At 30.5% G+C, this 26083-nt stretch overlaps 1 protein-coding gene across 1 annotated transcript; it reads left to right on the forward strand.

The window, feature by feature from the left end:
• The first annotated feature begins 18929 nt into the window (after positions 1-18929).
• LOC140183600 (uncharacterized) lies at positions 18930-19698 on the forward strand. The gene is made up of 2 exons (XM_072232059.1): positions 18930-18990; positions 19397-19698. Exons 1-2 carry the CDS (start codon positions 18930-18932, stop codon positions 19696-19698), a joined length of 363 nt encoding a protein of 120 aa, XP_072088160.1.
• The last annotated feature ends 6385 nt before the right edge of the window (positions 19699-26083 follow it).

Genomic DNA, 26083 nt, shown 5'->3' on the forward strand with positions numbered 1-26083 from the left:
AAAGAATAAAAATTAAAGATTTTTTTTTATATTTAATGATATAATTTTTTTATTATAATATTAAATTTATAGTAATCAAGTAGTAACTCTTTTTAATTTTAAGTTATTTAACATTATATAAATTTTATATTTATATTTTAATTTAAATATAAAATTTTTTATCTTAATTTATATATAAATATATAAAAATTAAAATCTTATTTAAGTTTTATAAGTGTAAACAGAAGTAAGACAAATATTCACCAAATGAATTAGAATAAAGCAATCTACTATTAACGAATAAAAATAAGACGGATAATAATAGCGTAAAAAAAAAAAACAAAACAGGTCAAGTAAAACAAAAATTTACCCCCCTATCCGCTCAAGTACCACCTGGAATTCAGTTATTAATAATAATATATAAGAGAAATAGAATGAATGAAGAAACAAGAGAGATCAAAAAAAAAAAAACTCTTTAATTTAAAAAAATATTTTTAGTTATAATAAAAGAGTGACATATAACATATTATTATAATATATTTTAGTTATAAAATTAATAATATATAATAGATGAAACGATATTGATTGTTCTAATTTACTATCTCATTAATTAATAATTACTAAGTGCTTTCTGTAATCAAACTTTAATTACATATATAGCTTCGCGGTTTCAAGGATTAATAATAAAATTTAATTTTAATGTACTATTCAATATAAAATCACTTTGTAGGTATATTTAATTATATAATATTATATTAATAAAAAAATTATTTATTATATGAAATATATAAATAATCATCAAAAAAATAATAATTTCAATTATACGACTGTATGCATAAAAATTAAACTTTAACAATAAAATGTGAAAAACAAGTAACATAATGCTTGCGGTTAAATTCGACATCAAATCAAATTATTCGAAGCATAATCATGCATTCATATGTGATTTATGACATCTATCGATCACTCTCGCCGGCCTTGCTAGAATCAGAATTTTGCGTGGATTTCCTACCTAAAAAAAAAAATGGTTGTTTTCACGATGGTTTTGTGGCGCTCTCCTATTGCATGCATGCAGACATGCAGGCATGCAGCCACACCTGTTGGTAAATGTGTGGCCATGTATTCGATCTTAAGGAAACCAGCTTAAATTTCTCCCCCATTTTATTTTTCGGTGCAATAATATACATATATATAATGTCTTTATTAAACTCTTAAAATATTTGTTAAAAATATTTATAAATAGCACACCAATGAAAAAAAAATCAATAATCATACCCAAACAAGTACTAATAATAATGAATGGGCAGAAGGTGATCAAGAGTCAAGACAACTCTCATCTAGTTTAAAAATATCTTCCAAAATGCATATTTTAATTATAACTATTTCTTTTTATTGTATTTTAACAATTACTGTTCAAAAAAAATATGTTTTTTTTTTCAAAACAAAATGGCGAACATATATCATATAATCTATCGAAATCTATGAAACGTAGATATTTTACTGAAAGAGTATTTTATTATATATACAAATTAAAATTGTATACGAAGAGTATAAATTTTTTTTATAATTATTTTTTAATATTTTATTATTATTTAAAATGTGGGTCTTAATTTATCTCAATTTTTTTTATCGCATAAATAAAAAGATATATAAATTTACATTTTTATCATAGGAGTCACTCAGATAAAGACGCCTAAAACGTCTTTTTTTTAAAGATATTTTTCAATAATTAAAATTTAATATATATAATTGATTAAATCATATTATTTTTGTCAAAATTAGGTTAGACAAATTGATTTAACCGAAAAAATGGTGAATTAAATCTTGAACGGGTCTAAATTAATATTTTTTTTATAAAAAATAACTACAATACCCTTATTATAGAGAATGATTAAAATACTCTTATTATAGAAAAAGAAAGGACTAAAATTTAGGATTCTCAAAATTAATATATATAATAAAAATATTTTAATCATTTTCTATAATAACGTATTGTAGTAATTTTCTATAAAAAATAATATTAATTTAGACCAATTCAATATTTTTCGCTCAAATCAATATGTCTAGCCTAATTTTGACAAAAATAATACAATTTAATCGATTATATGTGTTAAATTTTAATTATTAAAAAACATCTTTATAAAAAGACGTTTTCAGCGTCTTTATCTGAGTGGGTCCCTTTTATCATATAATTCATTTTTACCGAATTGTCATATTCACGTGTTAGATACTATACTTATTAATATTTGTTCGACACCCGTGTGTTATTATATCTAATTGTGTTTTAATTAAAAATAAAAAATAAAATTGAATATATTTAAACACACTTAAATATCATCGCATATTAACATGTCTAGTTTTATTCTTAATATGTATTAATGAAATAAATTTAAAAATAATATATATTATTATTTATTAAAATAAAAGATTTTAAATACTTTATATATTTAAAAAAAAGACGCTAAAAATAATTAGAAAATTATTTTATATTTTAATATAAATAAAATACTAAAATATTATTATAATTTATTTAAAAAAATACTTTATATTTTATCTTTAGTATTTTTATCATTTTAAAGTATGTAAATAAAAATGTGAAAATAAACAAACTAAGAACTGTACGCTAAGCTTTTAATATTTACAATGAAGCATTAAAAAAAATTCAGAAATAACTAAATTGATAAATGGTGAAGCTTTATATGTAATTATATTAATATAAAATTAATAATTTAATTAATTTTATTAAATTATCTAATAATTTTTAAATATTAATTTAATATAAAAATAATTACACATAAATTCTTACTTTTATAAATTTTCTTACAAGACTAAACCCATAAATAAAACGTGATCATCAAAGCAATGAAACACGTCTCTACCCACACTTATGATTAGAACTTTTCTTTTCTTATTTTAAGGGTATGATTATTTATTTATTTGTTATTATGCTGATAAACGGATGCCGGAAATAAATGCACCAATGAAACGGATTAAACACCTAAACACCAAGTAATAAAATTAACTTTTCCCCTACCGTGAGAGGAAGAAGAAAAGAGAAGAGAAGAGCGTGAAGAAGAGGGAGGGGCGATGCGAGTGGAGTTGAGAGGGGGGAGAAGGTTCGCTTTAGTGTTGGCCGTTCCAGTTGTCCAATGAAAGCGATGTACGTAACAAGCGATATTTCGACACGTGTGGGTCCGCATGTCAAACCCCATTGACGCCTTCCCGAATATCTCTCACCTCCTTCACCCCCTCATTATTGCTTTTCGGACGCGTGGCTTCTTCTTACGTCCATGCCCGGCCCCTAACCTCTTCTTCCTAATTACCCTTTTTTCAACCCAACAGTTCATTCTTCTCTTTTCATTGACACTTCTCTCGCTTATATTTACCAGAGAATAAAGGTCAGCATAATTTTCAAATGTATCCGTTTACTGATATATATAATAAAGATTAACAGTTAAAATTTATTAAAATATTAATATATTAATATATTTAAAGGTTTTTTTAAAGTTAAATTAATTTTTAAACAATTATTTATTTTTTAAATTAATTTTTTTAGTTAAACCTGTTTTTTTGAATATTTTAAATTAGTTACATAAATTTTTTTTGTTATTTTTTATTTTTAACAGTATTAAAATTTATTAATATAATATGTTAAATAATATTATAATATATTTAATAATTTTAATTAATGACTAATATAATAAATTTATAAAATTAAATTAAATTAATTTTAAATTAAAAAATTTTAATATTTCAAGGTCTCTTTTTAATTATATTTTAATTTAATTTAATTTTATAAATTCATTATACAATATCCTTTTTAGTATTCTTACAATATGTTCTTAAAACACATATTAAGAAGATCCTATTCTTCCTTAATTATATATACAAGATAATACATATATAAGTCAACTTAATATTTCATCCTCTTTTTTAGATACATATCACCGTGCTTTTTTCGAATAAAAGCAACGGAATTGAAGAAGTAAACCCCAAAACCCACCAACCCATAAGCAATTTATAAAAAATAATTTTTTAAAAGTCGTAGCATTTATATTTAATAAATTAAATAAAAATAATTTTAATAAATATAAGTAACAATAAATATATTTGATAAATAATTTTTAAAATTTAAAAATATCATAATAGACATTAATATCATAATTAAATTTTGTTAATTTCGATAAATACAAATAAATTTTAAAAAGTTTTCTATTAAATACTTTTAAAAATATTTTAAATTTTTAAAAATTACAAATATAAATACATAAATTTTTTATTTACCAAATATAAAATAAAGTGTTTATATTTTTAAAAAATACAAACACCTCTTTAAAATAATTTATTAAATTAATTCTCAATGCGTTTCACACGACACTCGAACACCCCTATTTCTTCTTTCACCATCTACCATATAATCTAATCTAATGTAATGTCTAATCCCTTATCTCTTTCTATTCTTAGGCGCAATAATAACACCTTAGATTCTTTTTCATATATTCATAAGCTAGGATTGATTTCATTAGCTCGCTTTTTAAATTGTTTTTTTAATGTTTTGTATCCTCTATTCCCTACTACTGATGGATTATTATCACCTAATAAAACCTTTGACAAGTACACTTGTGGGAATCGCAAGACAACGGCATAAGCAACAACGTGGGGAAAATAGCTTAATCACACTTTTTCAAGTTCAAATTCGTTGCGTGCAAAATAAAGTTGCAGGAGAAATAAGTTTTACAATGGAATGAACGTATTGTTATAGTATTGCTACTGTTATAATAATAAAACTACAACAGTGGCAAGAGTTCAAGTTGGTCTTTATTAAAATCGTGACCAAAATTAATGGAACTGTTAGTTACACATCGTACTAATTGCCAATGGAGAAAAAAAAAGTGTTACCTACCCAACAAATTATGTTATGGGGTATGACTTCGAAGCTTTCTATTTTGAAATTGCTTTCTATATATGCTTTTTACGAACAAGTAAAACATCACTACTCTGAGACAAAATAATTTATTTAATTTATATTTTTAATATATATTTTTTAAAAGATAAAAAATAAAAACTAAAATAAAAATATAAATCAAACCAAACGTACCTAATAAAATCTTTTATATCGTGTGTTATTCTCGTACACTCCATTTAAGAGTAAATGTGTTAAATAATTATACCTTGGATATTATAGCACAAAACTATTCATATTTAATATATTTAATCATGTTTAAAATAAAAATGATTATTCACATAAACATGATTAGATTAATTCATATATATATATATATATATATATATATATATATATATTATGTCAAATATTTTTATCAAATACTTTAAATTATTTAGTAATTCTCTCAATTATTATTATCTTTGCGCGAAAAATATTTACATATATATCAATAGTCATATTAAATAAAAGTAAAAAAAAAAAGTTATACGACATCAAAATATTGATGAAATTAACATGATTAATATTTTTCAATTACATAAATTTTGTAATTTGTATATCCCTAAGGTATTGACAGCAGATATAGTGGTAAAAATTGTATACGATGAGCTGCACCCCTTTAGAGTCCCAACTCTTCTTCTCTATTTCACCTAACCATGACGCTACACCATTATGTCTATTATGTCTTTCATTACCATTTTTTATTATTTCTACAAAGATAACTAATTTTTTTATCTCAAATAAAAAATAAAAATGAGACATATTTTCTAGTTACACATAAGTGATAATACTTAATTAATTTTGTTAATTTAACTATTAAAATTAATAACAAACAAGAAATATTATTAATTTAATTTTTTACCTAAGTGAAAATTTTTATTATTTGAAAATCGACTTACAAAGTAAAAATATTTGTTTATTAAAATTTAAATAGTGTGATAATATATATATATATATATATATATATATATATATATATATATATATATATATATATATATATATATATATATATATATTGTTGACATACATAATAAGAAGAAGACAGTTTTAGAGTAGAGTGATAAATAAATTTTTAAATATTTATATTTAGATAAATAAATTTTTAAAAAAATAATGAAGTCTTCTATTATAATAGATATGGACAAGTTATATTTAAAGTATGACATATAATTATTTACGTAAAATAATATAAGATAAATAAAAAAATTCTATATAAAAATTAAATAAATTCAAGAAATTATCTTATTTGAGGAAGATTTTATATAATTATCTAATTATATTTATTATTTTAGATGATTATTTATACGATAAATACAAAAAATAAAATATTTATTTTTACTAACACACTATTATATAATTAAATATATCTATAAAACTATTTTATAATACATCAAAATTAAACTTTTAAAAATTTATCTATCACTTATATTTATTAATTACTACTAAAGTACTCAACAAAATTTAACATTCCTTCTTTTAACATTGCCCTGGGACAAAATAAAATTAGGAATCAAAATATAATAATAATACCTATAGTATGCATAAGTTATTTATATTTTTAAAATTTTATATTTTTATTTAATATAAAAAATAAATATATTATCAATAAAATTTTATATATAAAATAGTAATGACATTATATATTAAATTTAAAATTTTAAAAATAACACGCTGCTGCATGGTGCCATTCAAAGAATAAATCACTTGAATAACTCAACTTTGATACAAGAGTGAGACATAAGTCTAAAACCAAAAAAGAGACTGATAATGAAAACAAGGGCATCAATATAAAGAAGATAAACTTAAAAAAATACAGTTTAATGAAAATGTGTAAACATTGTATGAAGTTTAAGTAGATTAATATTTTAAAAGTATAAATATCTGCGTAAAAAGTTTTTTCGTAATTTGAATTCTGGAATAGAATATGGTTTTTAGAGTCTTCTCGTAATTTGAATTCTGGGATAGAGTATGGCTTTTAAAGTCTTCTCGTAATTTGAATTCTGGAATAGAATATGGCTCTCGTAATTTGAATTCTGGGATAGAGTATAGCTTTTAGAGTCACAAAATATTTTCAAACGCTCTAGTCTTTATATTTATATTCGACAATCAATCTATATTGCAACTTGTAAATAAAAGTTAAATTTTAACCGCTAAAAACATAAAATAAAATAAAAGTGCATATGATGATGTATTACAAGGACAATCAATAATAAAAAGAAGATAAACTAAACAAATACACAATTTAATGAAAATCTGTAAACATTGCATGAAGTTTATGTAGATTAATATTTTAAAGGTATAAATATCTGCATGAAAAGTTTTTTCGTAATTTGAATTCTAGGATAGAGTATGGCTTTTAGAGTCACGAAATATTTTCAAACTCTATATAATTGTCTTCGATAACCAATCTATATTGTAACTTACAAATAAAAATTAAATTCTAACCGCTAAAGACATAAAATAAAATAAGAGTGCATATGAGGATATATTATTTTTTCTTTATATTTTGATATTTATATTTATTATGATAATGCAAATAATATTTTATAATTATCAATACATTTAATTTTTTTCCTTTGACAAAATTTTTAAGTTTACACTTACACACTTATAAACAAATTAAAACTATCAACCGCTCACTTTTTTTCTTGTTACTTTCTATCTTATATTTATACAACAATAAAATAAAAACTATTTTTGAAATAAGAGGATAGAAAGTTTATTCTAATTAGAAGTTAAAAGTTTTACATATATAGGATATTTTTTAATATAAAAAAATTAAATTAATATTATATGGCTAACATGCAATTTAATATAAAAAATAAACAAAATTATTATTATTATTATGATAGATAGTAAATATATGATTATGGTTTAATCAATTATGATTATTACACAAATTTTAGTTAAAATTATAATATTTTTAATTATTTATATATAATAAATTTTAATATAACAATTTTATCTTTTTTATGATATTTTTTTAAGATAAAAAACTGTCTACTTGTTTTTTTTAAGACAAAGATATGTTTTGTAGAAATATATATATATCCAAGAGGATACTCATAGAGTACTGTGTCTACACATTTGATTAGTATAGTATTAAAATTAGTTTTATATTTATCATTTATTATTCTATCAAATTGTAAATATTTGTAGGTAAAATTATATTGATTTTATCTATATATTAACAAATAACAAATATTTATTCCTTACACTTATTTTATTTTGCATTGTATTTAAACAAATACTAATAAACTTCACATTTTTTTGTACTATAAATATGAATTTTCTAACCTTCTTCTGCTTAATAAATTTTAATATATCACATTCGGGCTTTCACTTGAGCATTTTTAAAGTCTTATTGTTGAGTGTTTTAAAAAATATTCGTTAAAAAAATTGGGAATGGAAGAGGATGATCACTAGCAAAACTAAGGTGGAAGTAAGGTTATAGCATAGTAGCATGTGTAAAGGACACTCAGCATGGTTGGAAGAATGGAAGAGGATGAATGCTTGACACGCGCAAGGCATGCCGGAAATGTATGATTTAGAGTGTGCTGTTGTCTTATTCTACAGGATTCATGTATCGTACTAAAGTTCAATCTTAACTTTCATTCAACCGCCTTAGAAAGAGCGGTATGGTTGGGAGAAATGGAAAAGGATAAAGGTGTGGAAGGAATGAAGGCTATAGCACAGTAGCATGAGGACACGCGGCATGGTTGGAGGTATGGAAAAGAATGAAGGCGTGACACGCGCAAGACATGCCGGAGATGCATGATTTGGTGTATTGGTGTCTTATTCCAGAGACACTCCGGGAATCAGGATAGCCGCAACCTCCTTATTAACTTTCTTCTTCACTGTCACCTATACTCTCCGCAACTCACTTTGAAACACGCGTGCCTTCTTTGCAAATACCAACCACTGGTAAGTAGCATTTTGGATCGCAATCAGCGTAATTTACTATGCAACTACTGATATGCCACAACCTCATTGTTAGCTTTCTTCTTCATTGCCACCTATACTCTCCACAACTCACTTTGAAACACGTGTCTTCCTTGAAAATAATAAATATTAGTACATAACATTTTGCATCGCAATCAGTGTATTCTACCGTGGGCAATACGTATGCGCTGCTGAATGATAATACTGTTGGCGCTTCATGTATGGGGAGGATTGTAATCAGTGTTTGTAGGAGATAAACAACAACAAAAATTAAAATTGTAGGATCTAGACAATATCTCCTTTCCTTGCCATTAATCCACAGACAACATGCATGGTTTACTGTCTAGTGGATGTGGATCCCAACTTTATTATTGGATATGCATGTATTTCTTGGATTGATATACTAACTAGTTAGTTTTGGCGTCAGCTTTATCCGCACGCACAAAAATCCATAAATTTATTATATACCAATATCATCTCTCAAGCATATATATACTTTTATCATATATTTTATAAAATGATTATGTTAAGCAATTAATTAATTAAAAAAGCAGTCTATTAACAAAAATAAATTCTCACTATCTTAATTTTTTAAATTTTAAAAAAATATAAAATATTAACTTAAGTTAGTTTATATTATAGTTAACTCTCTATATTTTTTTATAAAATTATTTATTCAAAAAAATTAAACTATTAAAATATAATACATAAATATTTATATTTTTAATATATTTTTAAAAAATATAAAACATATTTTTTGTCTTACAAGCTTATTAAAAATTTTAAAAATATTTATAATTTTTATTTTGTTTCTATTTTATTTAAAAAACTTTTATTTGTATAAAATATACGCTTAGTGATTAATTTAAAAAAAATTAAGATCAATTATTTAACAATATTGCAAGAATAATCTTTTGGATAAGTAAATCAGATATAATTATTATATATTATTGTTAGATTGGTTATAAATTCTCTAAAAATTCTGTTATTATATGTATATTTGATACAAATAAAAATTTTTAAAAATAAAATTAAAATAAAATAAAATTTATTAGTGGATGTGGATCCCAACTTTATTATTGGATATGCATGTATTTCTTGGATTGATATACTAACTAGTTAGTTTTGGCGTAAGCTTTATTCGCACGCACAAAAATCCATAAATTTATTATATACCAATATCATCTCTCAAGCATATATATACTTTTATCATATATTTTATAAAATGATCCTGTTAAGCAATTAATTAATTAAAAAAGCAGTCTATTAACAAAAATAAATTCTCACTATCTTAATTTTTTAAATTTTAAAAAATATAAAATATTAACTTAAGTTAGTTTATATTATAGTTAACTCTCTATATTTTTTTATAAAATTATTTATTCAAAAAAATTAAACTATTAAAATATAATACATAAATATTTATATTTTTAATATTTTTAAAAAATATAAAACATATTTTTTGTCTTACAAGCTTATTAAAAATTTTAAAAATATTTATAATTTTTATTTTGTTTCTATTTTATTTAAAAAACATTTATTTGTATAAAATATACGCTTAATGATTAATTTAAAAAAATTAAGATCAATTATTTAACAATATTGCAAGAATAATCTTTTGGATAAGTAAATCAGATATAATTATTAGATATTATTGTTAGATTGGTTATAAATTCTCTAAAAATTCTATTATTATATGTATATTTGATACAAATAAAAATTTTTAAAAATAAAATAAAATTTATTAGTGGATGTGGATCCCAACTTTATTATTGGATATGCATGTATTTCTTGGATTGATATACTAACTAGTTAGTTTTGGCGTCAGCTTTATCCGCACGCACAAAAATCCATAAATTTATTATATACCAATATCATCTCTCAAGTATATATATACTTTTATCATATATTTTATAAAATGATTCTGTTAAGCAATTAATTAATTAAAAAAGCAGTCTATTAACAAAAATAAATTCTCACTATCTTAATTTTTTAAATTTTAAAAAATATAAAATATTAACTTAAGTTAGTTTATATTATAGTTAATTCTCTATATTTTTTTATAAAATTATTTATTCAAAAAAATTAAACTATTAAAATATAATACATAAATATTTATATTTTTAATATATTTTTAAAAAATATAAAACATATTTTTTGTCTTACAAGCTTATTAAAAATTTTAAAAATATTTATAATTTTTATTTTGTTTCTATTTTATTTAAAAAACTTTTATTTGTATAAAATATACGCTTAGTGATTAATTTAAAAAAAATTAAGATCAATTATTTAACAATATTGCAAGAATAATCTTTTGGATAAGTAAATCAGATATAATTATTATATATTATTGTTAGATTGGTTATAAATTCTCTAAAAATTCTGTTATTATATGTATATTTGATACAAATAAAAATTTTTAAAAATAAAATTAAAATAAAATAAAATTTATTAGTGGATGTGGATCCCAACTTTATTATTGGATATGCATGTATTTCTTGGATTGATATACTAACTAGTTAGTTTTGGCGTCAGCTTTATCCGCACGCACAAAAATCCATAAATTTATTATATACCAATATCATCTCTCAAGCATATATATACTTTTATCATATATTTTATAAAATGATTCTGTTAAGCAATTAATTAATTAAAAAAGCAGTCTATTAACAAAAATAAATTCTCTATCTTAATTTTTTAAATTTTAAAAAATATAAAATATTAATTTAAGTTAGTTTATATTATAGTTAACTCTCTATATTTTTTTATAAAATTATTTATTCAAAAAAATTAAACTATTAAAATATAATACATAAATATTTATATTTTTAATATATTTTTAAAAGATATAAAACATATTTTTTGTCTTACAAGCTTATTAAAAATTTTAAAAATATTTATAATTTTTATTTTGTTTCTATTTTATTTAAAAAACTTTTATTTGTATAAAATATACGCTTAGTGATTAATTTAAAAAAAATTAAGATCAATTATTTAACAATATTGCAAAAATAATCTTTTGGATAAGTAAATCAGATATAATTATTATATATTATTGTTAGATTGGTTATAAATTCTCTAAAAATTCTGTTATTATATGTATATTTGATACAAATAAAAAATTTTAAAAATAAAATAAAAATAAATTAAAATTTATGAATATTTTTTAAATTTTTTAACTAATTTTAAAGATAAAAAATATATTTTATTTTTTTAAAAAAATTAACTTCGACAATTTTGTATAAATTTTTAGTATGTAAGTTCAAATATGTTTTTTATTTACAAAAAAAATAATATATTGATAAAGTAGAATTGCCAAACAGGTCCATTTGATGCATTTAAATTAAGTCTGCTTAGTACATCACTTACAATACTTATCACTTAATTCAATTCCATTTTCAAACTCACAAAATATTGCATAAATATTTATAACATCATGTATCATAAAAATTAACTTTAAACTTAATATAAAATTTATTATTCCAACATTTAATCTCAACTTAATTTAAAATTTATATTATTTTTAATTATTTCAAATGTTGTCAATTAAATTATAAAAAAATTAACTAAAATAAAAATTATAGAATTACATAATTAATAATTATATACTATGTTTAAAAGATATTATACATTAATAAAAATAAATTTTAAAATATTATTTAATTAAGCATAACAATATTAAAAAAGTACATTACATATTTGAAACATTATATATTTTGGCTCATTGAATTTAAAAAAAATACAATAAAAAATTAAAATACTGTGTATTTGAATTGAAAAAGAAATTATAATTTTATAAATAATTAAAAAAAATTATCATTAAATTAATTAAAATATATTTATCTATCAAATTGATAAGAAGATAATAAAAAAATAATGCAATGAAATAGAAGAGTACAGTTGAGTACATCTTATTTAGTTTGATTGAACTCTTGTAATCAAGTTAGAATAATAACATTTTAATATTCATTTTTTGGGTTATATAAGTGGCAATATTTAATTGGTCTTTTTTTTAAATGATATAAAAAATTTTTTATTAATATTAATCTCATTTTAAATATTGTATTCAAGGTAAGTTTTGGGTTTAAATTAGTTTAATTATTATATATGTATTAAAAAAATTTCTCATTAGAATGAGTCTATTTATTATATGAATTATTCTATTTATTTTTTTAAAAAATTTGGATAAAAAATCTATTAAGGCTGAAAAACACTTTTGGACAAAAAAAATTAGACAAGAAGTTAGAAATTTGTTTTCGTCGATAAATTCAATTTTCTATCAAATTATAAAAAATATTGAAAAGAAAACTCTTCTAAGTGAACAAGTAGTAAGTTTTTGTAATTTTTATTGATTAAGAATAAAAAAACTCTTTAAAAAAATTATATAGAACATAACCAGTAATTAAAGAATATAAATTTAAAGAAATTTTGTAGGTAATATATACATTAATTTATTGAAATTTTTATGAGTTTGAAGGGTATATTTTAAGACTTTAAATTATTAATAAAAAATATAACAAATTAAAAATTAATATTAATAGTCTTTTCATTATTCTAAATAATTTTTTTGTGTGCCAATGAATTTTTAAAATATTGCAAATCGCTATATTAGAATATGTCTTTCTTTTTGTATGGAGTGAATATAACTCAAGTATCAAGTATTTAAGAGGTATAAAAATTTTATAAATATAGAATATTAGTAAATAGTTTATAGACATATAAACATCATAAAATTAATCACACGACGAGTATCTAAAGATAAAATATGAGATTACTCCTTAAAAAATATGGATCTCCTTTCGTTGAGAGAGATAATATTTGATATAGATATTAGGTTGAACGAGAATATTAATATTTTGACCATTTGATCGTCAAGATAGAAATGATGATCTTTAAATTCACCAATTATAAAGTTAAGAATGAATAATATTCAAAGCTGAATTTACTAAAAAAAATATTGAACACCAAATTTATCGGTTGAATAACTAAAATAATCTACCGATAAATATATTATCGTCGAAAAAAATCTGATATTATAACACTAGCCGATAATTAGTTATTGTCGGATTTTTCAACCCGACGGTAATTACTGACGAATTCTACGGCTAATTTTTTAACAATAAAAATGTTTGGCACCACACTATATTTGTTTTGTGCCGACTTACTGTCGAATTTTTCTCCTGATAAATTCGATGATAAATTCAATTTTTAAATTTTTTTAACACAATTAGTAGTCAAATTTTAAATAATAGAAATCAAATAAGGATTTTATTAAATATCAAGTGTACATACAGAATAAAAAGTCAAATAAATAAGATATAATCAAATAGTCTAGAACAAAATCCTAATCACTATGTATGTGTTCATACCATGGCCCAACACTACGGCCTAGGTATAAATACACTTAAAGGCCCAATCCAAAGATGGACCCTCACTCCCCACCAACCTCCTCTGATGAGGTCAGATTCGATACAGACTCCACTCTAAGGAAGTCGGGACCGAAGGTTAGCTGGCAGATAACACTTATTCAAATAAGTAATTGTCCCTAAAATTTTGCAACCCACTTCCAGGAGCCATATCTCAATTTCCTTAAGATAAAGGAACGGTTATCCATCTTAAAAGGTGGAACTACTCCAACGGTGGTTATTGGTTCACCACTATAAATACATTGACACCCCTCAGGTATCGCTAAGTTCCAATATACTTAAACCTGCTATAAACCCTTTTGCTGACTTTGGCATCGGAGTATCTTTGCAGGTACCACCCCCATTCCTTCACACACACAAGTCGGACGGCAGCTCCCTGACGCAATCCAGGTCGGAGATCTCCTCCTCCAAACGTTTGGGCCAACCTTACAAGGCCTGTCCATTAATTTTCGATTACCCATCGTAACATTGGCACCGTTGCCAGAGACCCGAGAGATCAACCAGTGATGGCAGACAACTTGTACGAAGATGGAAACACATCGTCTGATTCTGAGCAAGAGAATCAGAACGTTGACAATAATGATAGAACGATAGTCATTCACCAAGGAGTGACTAACCAGCACAAAGAAGGAACCTCAGGGGTGAAGGACCCAAAGGGAAACTCCTCTGAAGGGCATGAATCAAGAAAAGAAGGACAACTTCATGCAACTGACTTCATGGGATTGTTCCATGGCCATCAGGGACGACTGGAGCAGTTGGAACAAGAATTGGAGCGACAGCGAGAAGTGGAGAGGAATTTGAGAAGCGAGATCGAACGACGAAAAGAGCTTGAAGAAAATCTCCTAAGACTAGAATCCACTCTCCGAAGTTGTAACTCTCGTAGTGACCGAGAAGATTCTTCCTTGAGAGGAGAAGACCCATTTAGTGAAGCCATAATAAGGGCAAAAGTTCCAAAGAACTTCAAAACCCTGATATGGACCTCTACGATGGAACTCCTGACCCAAAGCATTATCTAAGCAATTTTAAAAGTCAGATGTATTTGGCCAACGCTTCTGATGCTACTCACTGCAAGGCTTTCCCGATGATAGTCTTCCCCCAAGGTCGGTCACCAGCTTCGACGACCTATCGCAAAAGTTTCTGATGCGATTCTCCATCCAGAAGGACAAAGTAAAGCACGCACCGAGTCTCTTGGAAGTAAAACAGGAGGTCGGAGAACCTTTGAGGGACTACATGGAAAGGTTCAATAAAGCGTGTTTGGAGATCCAAGACCTGCCAACAGAGGCAGTAATTATGGGTCTAGTAAATGGACTCCAAAAAGACCCCTTCTCCCAATCCATCTCGAAAAGACACCCGACCTCCCTGAGTGATGTACAGGAAAGAGTTGAGAAGTACATCAACATGGAGGAAAATACCAGGTTTCGAGAGCCAAGTTGGCGACCTGGGCACTCTCACTCATCAAAAGAGAAAGAGAAAGAGAGAGAGAGTCCAAGAAAAAAGAGGAAGTCGGCCCTAAAAGGCCTAGGAGATATCACTCCTATACTCCTCTATGAGTTTCCCTAGTTGATGTCTACAGGAAAATTTGTCATACCAAAAGACTACCTCCCCCTAGGCCCATCAAAAATAAAAAAGGAGGAAGTCATGGCAATTACTGCGAGTACCATAAACTATATGGTCACTCAACAAATGATTGTTACGAACTCAAAAATGTGATAGAAAAACTGGCCAGAGAAGGCTGGCTGGACAGATATCTCATGGAAAGGTCGGACCATCATGGCAAGAGAAAGCGAGATGACGAGGATAGAAGAGACCCACCACCACAGACCCTGGAAAGACATATACATATGATATTGGGAAGATTCGGTGGAGGCGGCCTCACAAAGTCATATTGCAAGAGGCACTTAAAAGAAGTCTACCAGGTCGGGAGAGAAGCTCCCGACCTTCCAACCATCTCTTTTACTAAAGAAGATGGGCAGGGTATCATTCCTGGACATGACGATCCAGTTGTGATAACCATGATCCTTGCCAATGCCTATCTTCACAGAATCCTGGTGGATCAGGGAAGCTCAACCGACATCCTGTTCAAACCGGCATTTGATAAGTTGGGATTGGACGAAAAGGAGTTAAGAGATTACCACGATACTTTATATGGGCTGGGGGATACACCAATAAAGCCATATGGATTTATACCCATGCATACAACTTTTGGAAAAGGGAAAAAATCCAAAACTCTTAGCATCAACTTCATAGTCATCGCCTACAATGCTCTAATAGGTAGAACAACTCTAAATTGGCTCGGAGCAGTGGTGTGCACCCCCATCTTTGCATGAAATTCCCAACACCAGAGGGTATTGTAACCATTAAGGGAGATCAGAAGCTGGCGAGAAAATGCTACAATGAAAGCCTAAACCTAAGATGAAAAGGCAAGGAGGATCACACCATTGAACTCGGAGGAGTCAGATTTAAGAAATAGTTGCGGCCACAACCAGGGGTGGGGGGAAAGACTGAAGAGGTACAGATCGAAAAAGCGGAAGAGAAAAATACCAACATAAGAGCCAACCTAAAACAAGATCTGAAGCAGAAGCTCGTAAGGCTCCTACAAGAGAATTCCAACCTCTTCCCCTAGAAAGCCTCCGACATGCCAGGGATAGATCCCGATCTTATGTCTCACAAACTTTTAGTATACCCCGGATCGTGACCTGTTCAGCAAAGGAGACGAAAGCTCGGGCCTGAACGAGCCCAAGTGGTGGAAGAGCAAGAACAAGCCCTCCTAGAAGCCGGTTTCATTAAAGAGGTCAAGTATCCGGCATGGCTAGCAAATGTGGTGCTGGTCAAAAAGCAAAACGGTAAGTGGAGGATGTGCGTCGATTACATTGACCTGAATAAGGCGTGTCTCAAAGACCCATATCCACTACCAAACATTGATACCTTAGTAGACTCTAGCTCGGAGTATCAGTACTTGTTGTTCATGGATGCATACTCGGAATACAACCAAATCCCGATGTACAAGCCGGATAAAGAAAAAACATCATTCATCACGCCTAGAGTAAACTATTGCTGCTGAAAAATGTTGGAGCCACATATCAAATACCGACGAACAAGGTGTTCGCTCCTCACCTTGGGAACTAATGGAAGTCTATGTAGATGACATGCTAGTAAAAATCAAGGATGAGGTCGACCTCTTGGCTGACCTCTCGCAAGTTTTCAGCACCATAAGGATGCAGGGGATGAGGTTGAATCTCGCAAAGTGCACCTTCGCGATGGAGGTTGGAAAATTCCTGGGATTTATGCTAACACACGGGGGGATCAAAGCCAACCCCAACAAGTGCAAAGCAATCCTAGAAATGAAAAACTCGAATTGCTTAAGGGAGGTCCAGTAGTTGAATGGCCGACTTGCAGCCCTCTCCAGGTTCTTGGCAGGATCAGCGTTAAGATCCCTACCACTCTTCTCTCTACTAAGAAAAGGATTCTAGTTCGAATGGACTCCTGAGTGCGAAGAAGCATTCCAAGAATTCAAAAGATTTTTAAGCTAACCTCCCATTTTGACCTGACCTATAGTTGGGGAAGAACTTGTCTTGTATGTATCCGTAGCCGACAAATATGTGGCATCAGCTCTAATACTGGAAGACGAGGTCGGGCAGCATCCTGTATACTTCACCAGTAAGATTCTACAAGGCCCTGAATTAAGGTATCAAAAACTTGAGAAGTTTGTATATGCCTTAATAGTAGCCTCTCGAAGGCTACGACCTTATTTTCAAGCCCACACAATAACAGTTCGAACGAACCAGCCCATGAAGCAAATCCTTCAAAAAAGGATATTGCGGGTAGAATGGTTCAATGAGCCATAGAGATCTCCGAGTTTGACTTAAAGTACGAAACTCGGACGGCAATTAAAGCCCAATGCCTCACCGACTTCGTGGCAGAATATGCAAGAGATCAAGAGGAAGCCTCCACTACATGGGAGCTATACGTGGGTGGATCCTCCAACAAAGTCTGAAGCGGTGCAGGTATAATATTAGTCAACCAAGAGGGAACTTAAGTAGAAGTCTCCCTCAAATTTGAATTTTCAGCTTTTAACAATCAGGTAGAATATGAAACCTTGATTGCAGGGTTAAAGCTGGCAGAAGAAGTCAGAGTGACCAAAGTAGTCGTGTTCAGTGACTCTCAGGTGGTGACCTCCCAAATAAACAAAGAATATCAGGCTAAAGACCCCAATATGAAGAGGTACTTAGACAAAAAAATTTAAGTACCTTAGGCGATTCGCAGAGACCGAGATCAAACATATAACTCGGGATCTCAATAGCAGAGCAGACGCCCTCTCCAAGTTAGCTAGTACTAAACTGAAAATAATAGAAGCTTGATCCAAGAAACTCTCTAAGAACCCTCTGTGACAAAAACAGAGGGCAGACAAGACATCTTTGAAGTATCTAGATTGGACCTCAGATGGATGAACCCACTAATCGAATACATAAAATTCAACATCTTACCTAAAGATGAAAAAGAGGCCAGGCAAATTCGGAGGGAAGCACAGAACTACACTTTAGTGAAAAATATTCTCTATAAAAGAGGAATATCCACACCACTATTAAAGTGTGTTTCGACCTAAAGGACAACGGAAGTACTGAAGGAAGTCCACAATGGTATATGTGGAAATCATCTCGAAGCGAGATCTTTGGCTAGGAAGGTTATACGAGCCAGGTTCTACTGGCCGACTTTGCAGAAAGAGGCCACCGAGTACGTAAAGTAGTGTCAGCCATGACAAATGCATGCAAACTTCCACGTTGCTCTCCCTGAGGAGCTTATTAGCATAACTTCTCCATGGCATTTTGCAAAATGGGGATTGGACCTATTAGGACCCTTCCCCCAAGCGCTTGGATAAGTAAAATACCTAATAGTAGGAGTAGACTACTTCACGAAGTGGATAGAAGCAGAACCATTAGCCATCATCACAGCCCAGAGAAGTCGGAAGTTCCTCTACAAGAACATTATCACAAGGTATGGGGTACCTCACTCCATCACACTGATAATGACACTCAGTTCACCGACTCTAGCTTCAGAAACCTGGTAGCCAGTATGCAGATCAAGCATCAGTTCACCTCGGTAGAGCACCCACAAGCAAATGGAAAAACCGAGGTAGCCAACAAAGTTATACTGGCAGGGCTGAAGAAAAGGTTACAAGATGCAAAGGGAGCATGGGCTGAGGAACTCCCTCAAGTACTATGGGCATATCGGACTACACCTCAATCTGCTACAGGGAAAACACCCTTCCGACTTGCTTATGGCATAGAAGCCATGATACCAGTGGAAATCAATGAGAAAAGTCCAAAGGTGAGCTTCTATGACAAGGTCGGCAACGTACAGGGGCACAAAGAAGAACTCGAGCTACTCCCCGAAGTACGGGAATAAGCCCAGATAAGAGAAGCATCGCTGAAGCAAAAAATGACAAACAGATACAACAGAAAAGTCATTCGAAGAAATTTCACCATAGACGACTTGGTCTTAATCAGAAATGACATTGGAGTCAACAAGTTTGGAGACGGAAAGCTTGCTGCTAACTGGAAAGGGACATATAAGATAAGTGAAGTCCTAGGAAAATGCTACTACAAGATGACTGACTTGAATGACACCGAATTACCTAGGTCATGGCATGCTTGTAATATGAAAAGTACTATAGCTAAAAGCGAACTCCACTCCTTGATGTACTCTTTTTTCCGACTTCATGATTTTTTTCCAAGAGAAGGATTTTCTTGAAGGGGGTTTTAACGAGGCATCAAAGTGAAGACTAAATGGCAATAATTTTTTCCTTAGTAGCAAAAAAGTACATTCATCAATAAATAAACATCTTTTTGTACATCTCTTTAAAAATCCCATTAGTAAATTGCTATTTTCTACGAAACGCGTCGACTTAAGCTCGACAAAACGTAAAAATCCCATGACCGACCTAAGGGGTTGTCAGGATGAAACGACGAGGTACAAGTAGGTGTAAAGAGGTTATAAAAGCAGGTCATGATAACTCGGAAATATAACGACCAAACAAGTCGAAAAAAAGAGAAGAATTGAAATGCATCGCGAAAATAACCTAAGTTATGAACAATTCGAATAAGAAAATTTGAATGAGTGAGGGATACCAAAAAGAGATAAAAGGAAAAACCATCAAAAGTAAGGGCTGAGGTTGTCTCGAGTCTTTGGAAAACCTAAGACAATTTATATAAAACGCAGCCTGTCCAGATAAAAAGTTTTTCCAAAAAAAAAAACGATCGAAAGGGTTTTTCATGAAAAGCCTAACGAAGGAAAAATTATAGAAGGCATGCACATGCCTATTAATCTTAAAAACTCCTTATCCAAAAAACGGGCAGAAATTAAAGCATTTTTTTACGGCCATAAAAGGCCAGCAAGAGTCAAGAACAAACCACCACAAGCAACAAAATAATAAAATTGTTCATAAAAGGGGCCCACAAGCCAGGCTCCAAGTAGCTTGAATCAATCAAGTTGAAGAAGGATGGGAATGACCAGCGGGAAGAGAGGTCAGATCTGCAGCAGAGGAAAACAGAGCAGCTACTTCAGTAGCAGGGGTTGGAATATCTGAAAGCGTCGGCTAAGACCCCTCTCGTCGATCCTCACGAGGAGGGGACTCTGTTATCCTTTGTCCACGGGTCTTCAGATCGGAGTCCGTCTCAGGAGGAGGAGGATAGACAATGGCCCCATTCACTACAATTTTGTCAGGGTCAAGAGGAGAAAGGTTTAGATCAGGAGCAATAACTCTGACCTGCTCCTTAAAAATCCTCCAAGCCTCCTCCGCACTCTCAGCCACTGAATCCTCCAGGTCCTGGTAGGCCTCCCAACCTCTTGCCAGCTCCCGTTTCAGATCGATGTTCTCCCCAAAGAGCCGGACATAGTTATGCTCCGCCTTCTCCTTAAGACCTTTTGCCATGGCACACTGGCCCATCAACCTCTTCTACCTCTCCTGAAGCCGGGTCCTCTCCTCCCTTAACTTGGCAACCTCCTCCTTAAGCCTCTTCTCTTCCTCTTGATAAAGGAAGATCCTCCCCTCCAACTCCTCAACCTTTTGGGTAGAACCCAAAGAGCTAAGAGGAGTCTTTTCCAAGATATCAAGGAGTTTTGTGCACACCCCAGCAGCCCAAACACTCCCCTGAACCATAATATTAAGATGGTTTCGAATGGAAATATCGTCCATATCAATTTGAGTATGGGAAAAGATGTGATTCCGAACAAATTTGGGATCATCAAAATTAGAACCTTCAGAAGAAGAGCCAGAAGTCTTGTGCTTTTCTTCTCGGGTTCAGGGGAAGATCGGGCCAGGGGGATGGGAGGAGGAAGAGAAGAAGCAGAAGAGGAGGACACTAAAATAGGACGAGAAGAGGTCCCGAAATCTCGAGGAGGATGAGGAGGAGGAGGAGGAGGAGGAGGAGAAGGAAGAGTGCCTGCGGCCCTCACGGCATCAACCTGAGCTCGAGACCTCCTCTTGGCATCCTGGACCTTCTGGTAGGAGGAGCTGGATCTTTTCTTCACCATCTCTGAAAAAGAGGGAAACAAAGAGTTAGTCTACAAATCGAAAGACTACAAGTCGGAAGTTTTCAAAATCATCAACAAAGCTACCTAATTGGGTCTGCACAAAATTCGGAGACCCTGAAAAAACTTTTTGGTATCCAAATAAGGGGCTCTCTCCAAAGCTTCTCGGAAGAACCCTACTATCGCCTCCTCAACTTCATCCAAATCGTCAAGGCTATACTTTTCTACAGAAGAAGCCTTCAGCCAGTACAGAGGAAAGAAGGGGTTGGAGTCTTCATCAAGAAAAAAGGGATGGTGACCCTCTACTGCTAGGACTTCAAAAAACAAATTCTTTAAGTCGTGGAAAGACTCGTCAAACATAGAGAAAACTTTCCGACCTTGAATAGCTCAGAAAGACACCCACTGTTGCTTATTATTTTGCCCACTAAAAGGTTTAGTCAGATGAAAAAGATAGAAAAATATCTTTAAGAAAGATGGGAAGTCTAGCTCTCGGCTTACGAGTTAGTAAATCCTCATAAACCCACAAGAGTTGGGATGGAGCTGCGTAGGGGCAACTCGGCAGTGATTCAAAACCTCCATTTCAAAATCAGAAAAGGGGAAAGAAATCCCCAAATGGGTAAAAAGACAATCATACATAAAGAGAAAATCGGGATCTGATTCAGAAGCCCTCCCAAAACAAACCCGGTCTTCTGGACTCGGGGCTACCAGCTCATACTTAGGCTCATCAACTTCATCACTACAAATCCTATGGTGGGTACGAAGGTCAGTGATATAATCAACATCAACTAAAGGACTCTCCTCTAGAACGGTATCATCCACCCATTGCGAAAGAGACTCGAGAGAAGACATCTTTTTCAGTAAAAAAGTAGGTAAAAAAGACAACGAAACCTACAAAAAAAAAACGAAAGGAGATCAAAAACAGGGTCTCTAAAAGATCAAAACAAGCCCCTCAATAAAACAGAGTCACTAGACCTACAGACAGACTCATAAACAGCCTATAAAACTCCTCTAAATGCACAAAATAAAGCATTAAGAAGAGGAGAAAGAAAAGCTAACCTTTGTTGGGAGAAGCAAAGAGAAGCAGAGGCAACGGCAATCGCAGCACTCCAAGAAGGAAGGCTAAAACACTTTCGCTTTGAAAAAGTGAGGATTGCAGGTGAAGTATCTCAGAAGACGAAAGAAGATAAAGAAAAGAAAGGGAAAAGTATTTATAAACGCACCAGGGGCATAAGGGTAAAACAACGCGATCATTAAAAGGGCACGCCGTTACCAATATAACTGCTCCCACATGTAAATACGAAACTCCTAACGGACGCGACGTTTGATTAGACGTGACTGATTGGGAAATTTAAATCACGTCGGTTTCCATGACACTTCAGCTACAAGCCCAAGTTCAAAATGCTCGAATCCAACTCCTAAGTCAAAGAGATCGGATTCGAGTAGGAGCACTGTTCATACCATGGCCCAACACTAGGACCCAGGTACAAATACACTTAAAGGCCCAATCCAAAGACTGGCCCTCACTCCCCATCGACCTCCTCTGATGAGGTCCGAATCGACACAGACTCCACTCTAAGGAAGTCGGGACCGAAAGTTAGCTGGCAGATAACACTTATTCAAATAAGTAACTGCCCTAAAATTTCGCAACCCACTTCCAAGAGCCATACCTCAACTTTCCTAAGATAAAAGGACTGTTATCCACCTTAAAAGGTGGAACTACTCCAACGGTAGTTATTGGTTCACCACTATAAATACACTGACACCCCTCAGGTATCGCTAAGTTCCAATATACTTAAACCTGCTATAAACCCTTTGCTGACTTTGGCATCGGAGTGTTTTTGCAGGTACCACCCCCCATTCCTTCACACACACAAGTCGGACGGCAGCTCCCTGACGCAATCCAGGTCGAATATCTCCTCCTCAAGACATTTGGACCAACCTTACAAGGCCTGTCTATTAATCTCCGGTTATCCATCGTAACACTATGGATCCTGATAACTGTCGTTGTCATCCCCTAGTCTTGCTGAGGTGGCGAGGTGGCGATCTAGGCAATGATGTTGGTGCCCTTCCAACAGCGCGCTGCCACCAACGGAAATCTGCTCGTGGTACATCATCATTGCCTGTGACATTCCAGGGGTACGCGGTGTAGAGGATGATGATTGAGAAGTCTGAGGGTACCAGTAGACACCTCCCTTTACTCTGATCACGAGGCTGATTCACGACATGTAAACTCTTGATAATTAGTAAATAATTAATTAATAAATTAATTATTATTAAAAAATTAGAAAATTAAATTTCATGGTTTAGGAAAATAGAAATAATTAAAATATAAATTTTAACACTAATTTTAAAGATTTTAACAAAAAATTGAACCGTCGAACCAAATCAGTTGAACTGGGCCCAAAACGTGCCCAAAACCAAACCCAACATCACATTAAGCCACTCCTCCCTCAAAGTGAAAGGAATCACTTTGAATGCAAGAGGGAAAGGGGAAGAACTTCCAAAACCTAATCTCACCTTCAATCTCATGTATCTTTTGATTTAGAGCTCCGATTAACAAGTTGTTAGCGGCCACGTATTTGTCTTAAAATTCTCTACAAAGTCCACTAACCAACTTGGTAAGAAATACAATTGTTCTCACCCAAACTTCTTCCTTCAGTTTTGAAATTCATGAGTTTTGAAATTGAGAATCATGATATTTTGATATTTTTGGATCGAATTAGCTTGTGGGAATTATTTAGTGTTATTCTATTAGTCCGTGGGTAAGGTAAGAAGCTCTTAGCTCTTGGTAAATTTTTAATTTAGTAAACCTTATATTAAATTATGATGAAATTGTATATTGTTAGATTAAATGCTTGAGGTTTGAAGTGCTTTGTGGTTTAGGGAGGAATTGGCCAATGTATAATTTTAGTTTTTCGTAGATAATATATAATGTCATGTGAAAACATAGGCTAGATGACTATAGGATATATTGAAAATATGAGAGTATGTTAATGCTAGTAACTTTGATGAAAATGTGGAATTATATTGTGAATGAGTTGATGAATGATGATTTTTGTTGAGTTTGGTGTTTGATGATGGAAATATTGAATGATGACTTTGTTTGGGTTTGATGGGAGTTCGTGTTGGAGTTAATTGAATCAATTGATTGGTCTTCTATGGATATGGTTATGGAATGATTGAAATTGATTACGTGTTAGTACTTAGTATGTTGATGGTTAGTAAATGATGAAAATGTTGAACTTGTTATGAGAATGTTGAGTAATATGTATGAAATTGAGGAATTCTTGAATAGTTTGAGGTGGTTGTGTATTGATGAGAGAAATGGAAGTGTGTGGACATGTTGTGATTTGAATTAGTGTTGTTTGGGATTTAAAACATTTGGGGTTTTGAATGAAAAATTGTAAAGATAGAGGTTTGGAACTTTTTATGAAAACTTGATTTTTGACCAAATTTTGATGGGCTATAACTCAAATTTTGCACTCCAAAACTTTTCTGAACTTGTCTTAAATAAAAATTTGGTCCGTGAAAATTATGCCATTTGAAGAACGGACCAAAAATAATTTTTAACAAAAAATTATGCTCGTTGAAAGTTTGGTGTGTAAAAATGGATTCTGCAACACTTAGCAGCTTTTTGATCATTCTGCAGAATTTAGCAGCTTTTTGGTGTGTACACATGCGACGCGACCATTTGCTTCTGTCTAGGGGGCTCGTATATGCGAGATCATGCATGCATACCCTGGACCCCTATTTTTTGAAAAAATGCAATTTTTTGTGATTTTAACTCAAATTCTAACTTCCAAATCTTTATAGTTACCTTCTAAAGTCCTTAATTTAGTTTCTAATAATAGGAAAAATGGTGAACCTAGAGAGGGAGGTAATTTAGTAGTGAAGGAAGATTTTGGAGTGATGGTTTATGATGAGAAGTGCGGAAATGTTAGAAATATATGAATGATGACAATGTTGAATGAATTTGAGATAAAATAGGAGATACATTAAAGATGATAATGACAATGAATAATTTTGAATGAAGTAAAATACTATATGATGATGAGATTAAACTTGATTTGAAATTGTTTTGTGCGGATCGTGGTTATTTACTATCCACTAGATTTTATATAAAATTATTTTATGAGGATCGTGGTTATTTACCACCTATGTGTGTGTTGTTTTCCAATTGAAAACGTCTGTGGGGATCGAGGTGGTTTACCGCTCGCAGATAGTAGGGATCAAGGTGGTTTACCACTCACCAGGTAAGGAT

The sequence above is a fragment of the Arachis hypogaea genome, chromosome 3, assembly GCF_003086295.3.
Source record: "Arachis hypogaea cultivar Tifrunner chromosome 3, arahy.Tifrunner.gnm2.J5K5, whole genome shotgun sequence".
NCBI lineage: Eukaryota > Viridiplantae > Streptophyta > Magnoliopsida > Fabales > Fabaceae > Arachis > Arachis hypogaea.

Bases quoted from the DNA above. Each gene is read 5' to 3' on its own strand.
- LOC140183600 (XM_072232059.1), top strand. From the start codon at position 18,930: ATGGTATATGTGGAAATCATCTCGAAGCGAGATCTTTGGCTAGGAAGG. The intron at 18,991-19,396 runs GTTCTACTGGCC...TCACCTCGGTAG, and splicing joins AGGAAGGTTATACGAGCCAG to AGCACCCACAAGCAAATGGA.